General features: G+C 40.7%; 1 protein-coding gene across 2 annotated transcripts in view; it reads right to left on the bottom strand.

The window, feature by feature from the left end:
* Nucleotides 1–12,369, bottom strand: part of LOC149081017 (dipeptidyl peptidase 4-like) — a 174,834-nt gene that overhangs the window by 151,642 nt on the left and 10,823 nt on the right. Inside the window, exon 1 of one of the 2 annotated variants that reach the window (XM_089237761.1) lies at nt 1,944–2,126. The exons of the other annotated variant lie outside the window; for it this stretch is intronic. Coding sequence (XP_089093887.1) covers nt 1,944–2,030 — 87 coding nt within the window. The 5' untranslated portion in view covers nt 2,031–2,126. Of the gene's footprint in view, nt 1–1,943; nt 2,127–12,369 lie in introns of those variants that run through there. 2 annotated transcript variants of the gene reach the window in all.

Below are 12,369 nucleotides of genomic sequence, written 5' to 3'. Positions count from 1 at the left end.
CGAAGAATGCTATTTTTGACATTTTACTTGAATTTGTGACATGATTTATAAAAATTGATGCATTGCATCATTACGAAATTTTAATGTGATATTTTGCTATATATTGTTGAGGTTATGAATCAAAATCTAAGGTCTATCACATATATATTTTGAATTACAGTGTTTTATAGACAAAATGTAGGATGAAATTTCAAAAAATTCACACGTACTTAAACATATTTTGGTGTAACTTATGAACATATCATGCAATCCTCTAAATTTTGTTTCATGACCTGCAACATTACTAGCTAAATGCACTGTGAAAATCACAAAGCATTTCATTAATAAAATTTTTTGCAATCGTGTTTCGAATATCACATGAATTTTGCCTAAAATTTGACATAAAAACGACTTTTTCATAGAAAATATAATAGATACACCAAAATTTGTTACTGTTTTGACCATTTCGAGACACTTTCTATCAAAAAATGTTACTAAAGTTCACTCCAGAACGATTAAAGAAAAGTGACAAGAAAGGTAGTCGGATACCTTAATGGCCATTTTTTTTAATTGCTCGAATAAAAACAATTTCGATTTTAACGGCTGTTGGACGTCTACAAAACACAAAATAGAATACTTTTTAATGACCAATTTTTTAAATGGCTCGTAAAGAAAAGCTAAATCATATTGATAAATGGTAAATTCTGGTAATTTTTTTAATGCTATAAATTCTCTTACTGATCTGAATGATCCTAATTGGTCATTTTCTGAACGGCTTGGATAAAATTGTGATTTTAGCGGCTATTTCAGTGTGCGTGGGATAAAAGAAAACTATTTTAATGGCTATTATGTATTATTATTATTTTTAATGTGATTTGAGGAGCCGTGGATCGAAAACACAAGATTGCAATTTTTTAATCACCATTTTCCAAAAAGATTCAAAATTTAATGGCCATTTTCTTGGATAAAAAAATTTAATAAAATAGTAACTTTTTCTCGATGTTGAGACAAAAAATTGCAATTTGTTACGAGTATTTTCTGAATGATCCGAAAAAAAAACCAAAATAAAAGTTTGGAGAAGAAGAAAAGGAAATTGATTTTAATGAGACTATTTTTCTGGATGACCGACGACTCGGAGACGCAAAATTGAAATTATTTTTTAATGACCATTTTTTTTTAAATTGCATCGGAGTTATTTGCTATTTTTATACAATGGGTCGCTAAATGGTAAATTCTGCAGCTGAATGATAAATCTGTTATTTAGTGATAAATTCTATTGCTGAATGATAAATTCTGATGCTAAATCCTATTGATAAATGGTAAATTCTGTTATGTAATGGTAAATTCTGTTAGGTAATGCTAAATTCTCTTACTAAACGGTAAATTCCGTTGCTAGATGATAAATTCTCTTACTAAACGATAAATTCTATTGCTAGATGATAAATTCTATTGCTAGATGATAAATTCTATTGCTAGATGATAAATTTTATTGCTAGATGATAAATTCTATTATTTAATGCTAAATTCTGCTGCTAAATGATAAATTCTATTATTTAATGCTAAATTCTGCTGCTAAATGATAAATTCAGTTGCTTAATGATAAAATTTGATCCGTTGCTAAATGATAAATTCTGGTGCTAAATTCTATTGATAAATGATAAATTCTTATTATATATTCTACATGCTATTTTTTTTAAAATTTCACTCATTCCCGAAAACTTCGACTTGAAGAAAACTTCGAGTTAAAAAAAAAAATTTCAACGTTGACACACGGAAAAATTTCTGGAGCTGTGTGTAAACATCAAACATCGACTTAAAGAGATATTCTCGAGCTATCGGAGTTCGACTTATCGCCAATTCACTGTAACATACAATAATAATAACATTTCCTTAAAAAAAAAAAAGTCATTAAAGCAGAGTCATTGTTGGAATATTCAAAAATAGGAAATAAAAATAACAATTACCGAAAATTGTTCGTTTCCGGATTGTTGTTTTCCTCTTTTACCGGAAGTGGCGCCACCAGCCGTTGTACCCCCAGTGGAAACATTCATGGCTGGTTAATTTTTTAAATACAAAAACAATAACACACACAAAAGAGCACACCTTCTCGCTCTCAACAACGACAACAATCAAAGAACAATCACGACGAACAACCCTTCACCTGGCGCGGGACAGGTGAAAGTGAATGTTTCCTTCCACCGCGCGCGTGGCGCAACAACGTTCCGTTTTCGTTTTATTTCTGTCCCGTTTGGCGCCTTTTCTGTACTGTGATCCAAAATAAAAATCGCCAAAACAACAGAGAGAATTGTTTGTTTAAAACTATTATATGTAACCAAAACTTCCAGCTGCTTGCAGACGACATCTCCTTACCGTTATCGCTTAACCGATAACACGCGAAAATAATGATTCGACGGTGGAGTAAGGAGCAGGGGCGTATTTACGAGGGTGGGGGGGAGGTCTGGTCAAGAAAAAGAAAATTAGTACAGTATGTGGGGGAAGGATGGCAAAATTTTTGTTGTCCACGCAAGCGGCGAAATACAGTCGAATCCCGTTATAACGAACTCCAAGAGACAGGAGAAATCACTTCGTTATAACGAAATTTTGTTATAAAGGAATTTCAGGTTGTTTGCATTGTTCCCATGTAAACTTATTTGAGGTATTAGAAAAGTGTTCGTTAAAACGAGATTTTCGCTATAACGGTATTCGTTAAAACGAGATTTTCGCTATAACGGTATTCGTTAAAACGGGATTCGACTGTGATAAATCGCCCTCTTCTTCTGTCTAGAGGGCGCAAAAATTTGGGGAACAGTACAATTCACGTAGGAACCAAAATCACCGTTCGGTAGTCATCGAATTTTACAGTGGGGGGGGGGGAGAGAGGCAGCGGAATCAAGTTCAAACACCCCCCCCCCCCAAAAAAAAAAAATCATAATTACGACCATAGACGGCCATTCCCCAAAAAAAGTATTGTTATTAGTAGCCGCTGTGGTGGTCGAGTGGTCCTGGGTTCGAAACCCCACCGTCGCCACAGTGGTGGTCGGCTGAAGTTAGTTTTCTGTGGTTCCCCCCAACTTTGAGGCTCGAACGCGAGCAGATCTCCCCTTTGAAAAGTCTCGCCACAGTGAGCAACAGACCTACAAACGGTGCAAATGTAATTCAATCATTAACTACACTCCGCTTCTGAAATATAGATACCAGATACGCACACAGACTGTTAGGTACACACACGTACACTTCCCGCGTATCTCACTAGGTAGTAAATTGCCCATAGATGGCGATGGATGGAACTTGTGCTCGGTTTTAAATAAAGGAAGCATTATTGGCATATTCGGGAAGGTGGAGGTGGAAATTCCGCCCGCCCCGTTCGAGAAAGGCCGGTATCCGCTTATGCTTACGGACCCGCTATAGAGAAAGGGGCTAGTCAATGAGCGACCAAACGAATCACGTAAGGAGGTTGCAAGCCCGAGAGTGATCCAGAGAGAAAGCAACCACGTCAGTGAGCGATCAAAACAGTGTGCAAGCTTGTCAGTGAGCGATCAAAACAGTGTGCAAGCTTGTCAGTGAGCGATCAAAACAGTGTGCAAGCTTGTCAGTGATCAGAGAGCGAAGGAACTGATGAGTCATGGACATGGCCCCCACATCCTGAAGCAGGGCCCCTAGACTGGGATCTTTTACGGGCCCCCCTTTATAATGAATTTATAGCGTGAAAAAGCAAAAAAATTATTGAAATCCTCCCGGGCCCCAGGGCTGGAGCCTTGCCAGCCCACCCCTTGTGGGGGCCATGGTCATGGACCAAGAGAGTGATCTAAATGATTGACCAAGAGAATTAGTAGAATAGGAGAAAGGCAGCGGACTTTGTATAACCCTCAACAAATCTGCCTCTGTCCATACAGCAAGGGACTTCGTCAGTGAGTTACCAAGAGAGTTTACAAGCACGTGAGTGAGCAAAAGAGTGACTTAAAAATGTGTGCAAGCATATGAATGACCAAAAGAGTGACCCAGAGCGTGTGCAAGCATGTGAATGACCAAAATGAGTGTTTTAGACATTTCATTCCGTGCACCGCCCAGGCTCTATCGACCATTGTCAATTTTAGCCACTGCCCGGATGAGCGGGCTGGGCGATGTTGGGTGCTTTATTATGCATAGTTTATGCAGTGTTTTAGACAGGCGTATCTACATGGGGCGTAGGCTAACCACCCCCGTGGAAAATTCCATTTTGGAAAACATTGGTCTAATCCAGTGATTCCCAACGTGGGCGTTAACGCCCCCGGGGGGGGGGCGATGGAATGTTCCAGGGGGTGGTAGAAGCTACGAGTATAACATAAGATTTTATGGATTGAGAATCGCTGCCATAGAGGATCCTATGTTACACCCGTAGCTTCTATCCCGACTCCCTGGACAATTCCATCGCCTACTTGGGAAACACTGGTCTAATCTCTTCCATCCTGATTAATCACAATATTTCTCTAAAGAGTCTCTCTACATCCGTGTTTTTCAAAGTGGGCGACGTCGCCCAAAGAGGGCGATGGAACTATTTAAGGGGGCGATACAAGCTGCAAACACGATTGGGGGGGGGCCACGAATGGGCATGAGGGGCGATGGGAGGACGAGAGGAAAAAATAAGTTTTCGAAAACTCGGACCCTTTCCCCAAGAAAGCCTTCGTAAATATCAGTGCCTATGGGCGAAAAAGAAAGTAAGAATATTGCACACAATAGCAGTACTTGTTTCATCTGTTAAGGCAGGCATCTTCAACCCGTTGCTCGCGAGCACCACGGAGCTGTCTGAAGCATCTAGAGTGCTCGATACTTGCGTTCAATTTCGTGCTCGCGAGCACTTGACCAACGTTACAATTAAACACCTTGCGAAATTGCTTACAAGGATCCAAATCCGCCTGATTGCATGCGTTCGTATGCCAAACTTGCCTTAAGGGTGCTCTCATTTTGATGATTGGTACAGGCAGTGCTCGTGACTAGAAAAAGGTCGAAGACCTCTGTGTTAAGGACACAGAGCTCTAAAGTGTTTTTCCCCCCGAATATGCGCTATACATTCCAGATGTATTGTAATTGTAATTGATCGATATAAAGCCTACTGCCGCACAAATTTCAACACCACCTGGGAATGAAAGGTCCAGCATCCCCCTGGGACTGGTTTTGCTATTGGAGCCATCGTTCCCCCCCCCCCCCCCACAAAAGTGTGGCTGGTATCAGTGTTCTGATTTCAGGGGCCTCCGAGACGATTCTCATTTTTATTTAAACATTATAAATTCAATACATCTGTGGCCCGCTAAAGAGCCTAGCCTCGGGACCCTGCAGCAGGATGCGGGTGGGGCCACGATTTCAGTATCACTGTTCATTCATCTACAGCTTGTCTTTTTTTGTAGTGTGTGTGTGCAAAATATGAATTATACAGGCTAGCAGTATTGAATTTTCGTGCAAAAAAAGTGAGGGCCGCAACTAAGGGGGAGCAGGCGGCTCACGTGCCCCAGGCGCTTGACCCGAGGGGGCGCAAATTAAATTCTGAAACCTCTCCTCAGGGAGTGTTTCGAACCTGCGGGTGCCCGTCTTGAGATTCATGTAGGAAATTTCCATTTTTGAATCAATTCTGTGGGAGCTCGGACTCGTTCTACAAACTTCCGTGGGTGCTCGAGCGCCCACAGCACCCCCGGCTCCGACGCCACTGCCTCTCTTTCAACATTACAAGGGGGTGTGAAAATACGCGCTTGCCCAGCTTGACCAAGCATCTAGTTGCGGCCCCGTCTAAAGTGTTTGTTTAGGGGCCATTCAAGTATTGCGTAAGCGAATTTTTAGCCAGTTTTGACCCCCCCCCCTTGTCAGCAACAGTCAGCAAAACGCTGACCCCCCCCCCCCTTATCAGCAAAATTTCGTCATCAGCTCTGCCCCACTGAATCCTAACTCATATTTTCATAAAGGGTGGTTGATGACGTAAGCATTATCCAAACCCCCCTTCCCCCCCTTGTCATCAAAAGTCAGCAAATCGGAACCCCCTCCCCCTCCCCTATCGATGATGACGTAATACTTGAACGGCCCCTTACACAACGGATGGTTTGAACCATTTGAACCATTGAACCACGTTTGAACCATTTCATGGTTCAAACGTGCATATCAGTTTCAGCCACCTCGTCGGGCAATTAATTTGCCTGTTGTGGCCTTTGTGTTTGTAATTTCGATGGTGTCCGAAAAGAAACGAATGTAATGCGGAAGAAGATGTGCGTTTACTTCTTCCGCACACCGTAAGTACACTGATGTTTTTCTATTCATTAAAATTTTGATGTTTCCACATGCTCTTATATTGACCGATAAGGACCAGATACATCCCGCCTTACATGTTTTGCAGATTTCAAGGGTTGGATATGCATCTGGCGTTTATTTATAAATCAAACTCGTATACCATGGCGGTCATAATCACGTCAAAATTGAAAATTTAATAATTACAAGTAATAAACGAGGTGTAATAAATTATATTGACTGATTTTCATGACTTTCAAGTAAGGCACTTGCGCGAATCTACCTATCAGAGGCGCTGACATGGAAAAGTGATTCCACTCAATTCGAAATCGACTCATTCTTAATTATCGTAGTATATTAATTAATATGATGGAATATTACCTTTTTATATAATAATGTACACTGCTCAAAACAATTAGGGGAGCACATGGTTTTAACAAAATTACGCAAAGATGTATACCGATAAGTAACGTAAAATGAATCGATTCGATTCCAAGAAACAGGAAATGTTAGACGTCGACCAGGGCAAGTTCGGCCACGCGCCACTACAGCAACTGATGACCGGTATATACGGTTAACAGCCCGTCGAAACAGAACAGAGAATGCTACGCAGTTGCAAAGACGGTTGTTCTTGGCGACAGGACGAAGGGTGTCCAGCCAAACAGTACGTAATCGGCTTCATGAGGGAGGGCTCTATGCACGTAGGCCAATGGTCTGCATTCCGTTGACCCCACGCCACCGTGCGGCCCGAAGAAGATGGGCTGCTGAACATCGAGATTGGGAGCAACATGATTGGAGCCAAGTGTGCTGTTTACAGACGAGTCCCGATTCAGTCTGGAGTGTGACACCCGCAGGGGCACTCGAAATAACCCCGCATTCGTTCGTGAAAGGTCACAATACAGACGAGCTGGTTGGATGGTATGGGGTGGAATCAGCATAGGCGGACGTACGGACCTGCATATCATTCGGAATGGCACTTTGACGGCCCGAAGGTATGCAGACGAGATACTGCGACCTCATGTCATCCCTTACTCTGGAGCCATTGGAGATTCCTTTGTTTTCCAGGATGATAATGCCCGACCGCATAGAGCTCATCTGGTGGAGAACATGCTTGAAGCTGAAACAATACAGCGTATGGAATGGCCAACGTGCTCTCCTGACCTGAATCCAGACATCGAGCATGTTTGGGACACGCTCGGACGATGCATCGCTGCGCGACCAAGGCCGCCTGTTACTGTCCGAGACTTGCAGATTGCACTTCTTGAGGAGTGGAACAGTATTGCCCAAAGTCTGATCGATAACCTCATCGCATCCATGGCAAACAGGTGTGCAGCAGTCTTAGCTGTTCGAGGATACCACACGCCCTATTAAAACTCATGCATCATGTCTAAACAGTACTTTTTTTTATCGTTTACATGTAACCAAATTGTTGCCCTGAATCATCTTTTCATGTTTTTTCCATATTTTCAAAGAATTAAAGCTTAATTCCAAATTTTTTTACGTCTTTTTTCTGTATTGCGCATTGATACGCGTGTACTATCCATTGTATGCCAATACGTGGCTGTCTCGCACGGTTTTCTTCACTTTTTTGCTTGCTCCCCTATTTGTTTTGAGCAGTGTAGAATGCAAAAACCAACGATATTCACTAAAAATACACGGAAATGAACGCCAATGAATTTCCGGGTATTTTTAGTGAACATCGTCGGTTTTCTTTGTGTTCTATATTAATAGCATTTTACTCAATGATATATAATTGTATTATCAATCATATTTCTCTGAAAGGATTTTTTTTATTGTATTTTTACGTTTAAATAAGCGTGGTTTCATCTGGATTTTTGTATTACTGTTTGAGCTGAAAGTGTTGCAATTCATTGCAATCAAGATTTCTGATATGTTCATAAAACAACGATAAATATTCAATGAGATTTCATTCAGAATTATATGTAGAATTAAACAATCAATTGCAATGTCGTCGTCTCCCCACCCCCAATGCTGGCCAATTTTAATCAAGGAAGAAGTGAGAGGCCTGCGTTTGAAATAATGTAAAATTACACTTTCTTGAAGCTTGGACCTGTATAATATCGCAGTAACACCGGCGATTTGAAAAATAAATGACAGCTAGCCGGAGCCCGACACGAGAATGTCCCGGGCAAGGCAGGTATTAGGGCCTCTGTGACTCGAGTCCAAATTTTTTGGTTGTCCATAAGGTAATATAATAAGAAAATACTCGCGTTCGCGCGAATTCGTTTCAGAATTTACTTAGAACAAGAACGAATGTGTCACGAGCGGCTCCATTGATAATTTCAAAAACGAATTCATTATTAAACGATTAAATTTTGAACTTTTTTCCCACAAACTTTTATTGTTGAACTTTTTGCGTTCAAAGCATTTATAAATGTTATTGCTAATCAAAATGAATTATTATGTATTACACTTTGTTTTGTGTGAATGGACAAGTTTCGTTTATATGACAAAAGTAGGTCGCGGTTAGAATGCCCACGAGAAGGCCACATTTGATTCTCACCACGGTTTCTGACTCGAAGTGACGCATTTTTTTGATGTGCTTAAAATTAGTGCAGGGTCGTTTTAAGAGCCCCATCGGCTTCCCCCCTTGGATATAGTAATTTTTCTAAGGCCCCGTACTTGGGGCCTGTCTAGTACGCTATTCACATATTGAAGCTCTCGAAAATTTTGACCAAATATCGTTATCGTGAGCACCCCTTTCAAACTTGAGGCCCCCGGGCCGTTCCAGGGTGGGCCCACGTATTAAGACGGCAATGACAAAGTGTTCTGGGTCACCCGTACTTGGCTGGAGAGAAGTGTAGTGCTTACATACTAATTACATCCAGAAATTGTAGTGCCAGATCTCATCATGTGCCCCCTAAGGATATCAAGCCACGGACCTTGCCCATATGGGCCCGCGGATTTAGATGATCCTGGTTCCATGCTGTGCTGTGATTTCAGAACGTACTAACATTTTCTCCCACCATATAATTCACTTAAAAAATCTATCACTTCTCTTTCTCTCTCTCTCTCTCTGAGGACCCTCTTCAGCACTATAGTCGTGGTTCCCCCTTCATCTGATTTTCACCTGTGCTCCCCACGCCCCAGAATATCCCAGAGACGCTAGAGGGTCATATGGCAATCTAATCAAGAACCACTGCAATCTAACATGCTAACATAAATCCTTTAATTGAAATATCTGCTGCCATCTACCGAATAAAACTAATATAATTTTGAATTGACATTGGTAAAAAGTTTTTCGATTAGTGAAATATGTTGAAAAAATAATATAATATAGTATAATAAAATAATTTTTTAAACAATAATATGTTATAAATTATTGAATTTACTTCAAAAATTTAACGATTAATATTTTTAAAAAGCAAAATAATATTAGTAAGTTTGCCAAGAAGAGCCGTCCATGGTTTCATAAGCCGTTCTCTTTACCTCATCAATTAATAACTCACTCTCAATGTCATTGAAGTGAAAGACGGCAGCGGTTGATAAAATTCTCTGATTTTAAATTACTGTACACAAATATCAACTGATAAATTTTTCTAGTAAATTTGATAATTTTATATATATTATTGTTTTTTAAAATATTATCAATATGATACATTATATATTTTTTTAATTACGTTATTTAAAAGCTGGTCAGAAATTTTATTCGATAGGTGACAGCAAAAGTTCCAGTGAAATGATTTTTCTTTGCATGTATACTAGCAGTAGTTCACAATCTGATGCCAAGTGGCCCTGGAATACTCTAAAAGTGATACACACATGGAAAGGCGAGTCACGACAAGTGCTGAAGGGGGCCCACACACGGAAAGAGAGGTGAAGAATTAGAGCTTTCAAGTGAAATATGTACAGTATATACTGTATAATGTAATAACGCCGTAAACAAACATGCGAAACGATAGTGTATACAAATTAACTCACTCTAAACAACGAGAGAGAAGAGGGCTTTCTCTCGTGTTAGACGATTTACGGACTCACTGTTGTTTGCATTCTTATTCTTTTTGTGTGATTTTAAAAAGAACGTATCCAATGGCACTTGCTTTTTGCCTCCTTTTTAGGATTTCACGGAGATGGGAAATCGCATTGTCGTTGGACAAATTTATTGCTTGCTTTAAGCTTCAGTCCCACGAGAGTGGGCTGGAGCACTCTTGGTAAGATAATTAAAGTTTAAGACAATAAAAGTCTGTCAGGATCCTCGGGCCTCGGGGAAGCAATAATTTTTATGGATTTCAATATAAAGGCAGCGAACGAGCGTCTTCCTTTGTGAATAACCGAACAAATAGGGATTGCTTCAAGGCAGCTGTGGTTTTTGCGGTTATGTTCAACAAAGACTTTTAACTTTAATTATCTTACCAAGAGTGCTCCAGCCCACTCTCGTGGGACTGAAGCTTTACTGTGCTCAGGGCCGCAACTAGATGCTTGGTCACTCGGAGCAAGTGCGCATTTTGGCACCCGTTGTAATGTTGAAGGTAAGGTTTGAGAATGAAATTTGCGCCCGGGGCACGAGACTCGCCTGCTCCCCCTCCCCCTAATTGCGGTTCTGACTGTGCTTCTATTTCATTGGTACTTTTCTACAGAATTTTGCACAGATTCCAACATTTTACACATCTCTCTAATCACATTTGAAAAGTGAGAGACTTCTTACTTTTCAAATGTGAAATTTCTTCTCTCTCGTCCTCAGGAAAAGATACCTTCAATATAAGCTCTTGCTATTGCATGCAATGGGGGTCCATCAGTTCGTCTATGGTCAACTCTTGGCCAAGCAGAATTTATAAAAAAACAAACGCACATAGAATGCGACATCTAGTTTCGTATAACAGTCAATTTTTCCAGTGAGGTACGCTAACCGGACACTGTAGGGAAGACTATTACTCACAGTTCCACAGTACGTGTGTGTGTGTGCACGAGAGCGAAAAAATCATCAGCTTAGTTTGACCTATTTTCAAACTTTTTTTGTTAAAAATGCCTTTTTTGAACTTTTACAGCCATAAATGCCTATTTTAATCATAGTTTTGAGTTCATTAGTGAATTTAAGAAGCCATAATCTGCAAAACTTTGATATTTTGAGCATTAAGAACGAAAGAATTGCTCTTTTTAGAATTTTCTAACTCTCAGTATGGATTATCATCAGAAAGCAACTTTCAGGCTCATTTAAACGCAAATAAGTGATCTGAGAGATGGGGGATTTAGTGTTGCCAACTTTGCTTTGACAAGATGGCGTTAGTCGTAAATGATTTCGTTTCAGATGAACGTAGTCCGTATTAGAAAAGTAGAGAAAAATTAGGAATTTACTTCTCCACACGTTTCACATATTTCGAGAGCGATAGATGGCTTTTTCAGAGCCGCTGTGGTGGTCGAGTGGTTATAGTGCCGGACTCGTGATGCGAGGATCCGGGTTCGAACCCCACAGTGGTGGTCGGCTGAAGTTGGTTTTCTGTGGTTCCCAACTTCAAGGCGCAAATGCGAGCCGATCTCCCCGTTAAAAAGTCTCGCCACAGAGAGCAACAGTCCTACAACGATAAATCATTCAATCATAACACTTCACTCATAATTAGAAAATCTGGGGGCAGATGACAGCACTACACATAACAAGCATTACACAGAAACAAACTTTACGTCAGGTTGCACTACACGTACACGCACATTCCCGCATATACCGATTCGTTGGGGGGCTCCGCGGGGGAGGGGGGGTGCATGTGTGGTGTAGCAGTAATAGGTAGGGGCTCGGGGATCCATGATGTTCTTAAGTCAGCCACCTCGTTGGGCGGTTTGCCTGTTGTGGCGTTGTATTTGTATTTTTCTCAGCTCGAGATATCAAAAAGCCATCTATCGCTCTCTGAACCGTCCCACCCGGGGGCCATTTCCTGAAGTTGAGTCTACTGCCTCTACTTCCCGGCGGAGACGTGATGGCTTTTGTTTCCAAGTTCACCTCAGCATAATATCCGTAAAATAACTGTTTCCTTGATGACATATTTCGCTCGAGCATTAAACTGCATTATATAAGTATAGCTGGCCGATGGCGAACTTTATTTTTTGGCTTGACATTAACTTGGATAATGTAATGCAATTATTATTAACTATAAAACAGTGGACGGATTAAGTGCAACCAATTTTTTTCAACGG

This window comes from Pholcus phalangioides, unplaced genomic scaffold, assembly GCF_987345545.1.
Source record: "Pholcus phalangioides strain wild (caught in Gottingen) unplaced genomic scaffold, Ppha-v1.0 ptg000010l_1, whole genome shotgun sequence".
Lineage (NCBI taxonomy): Eukaryota > Metazoa > Arthropoda > Arachnida > Araneae > Pholcidae > Pholcus > Pholcus phalangioides.
The sequence above is the reverse complement of the archived record's forward strand: the minus strand, read 5'-3'. Positions and strand labels throughout refer to the sequence as shown.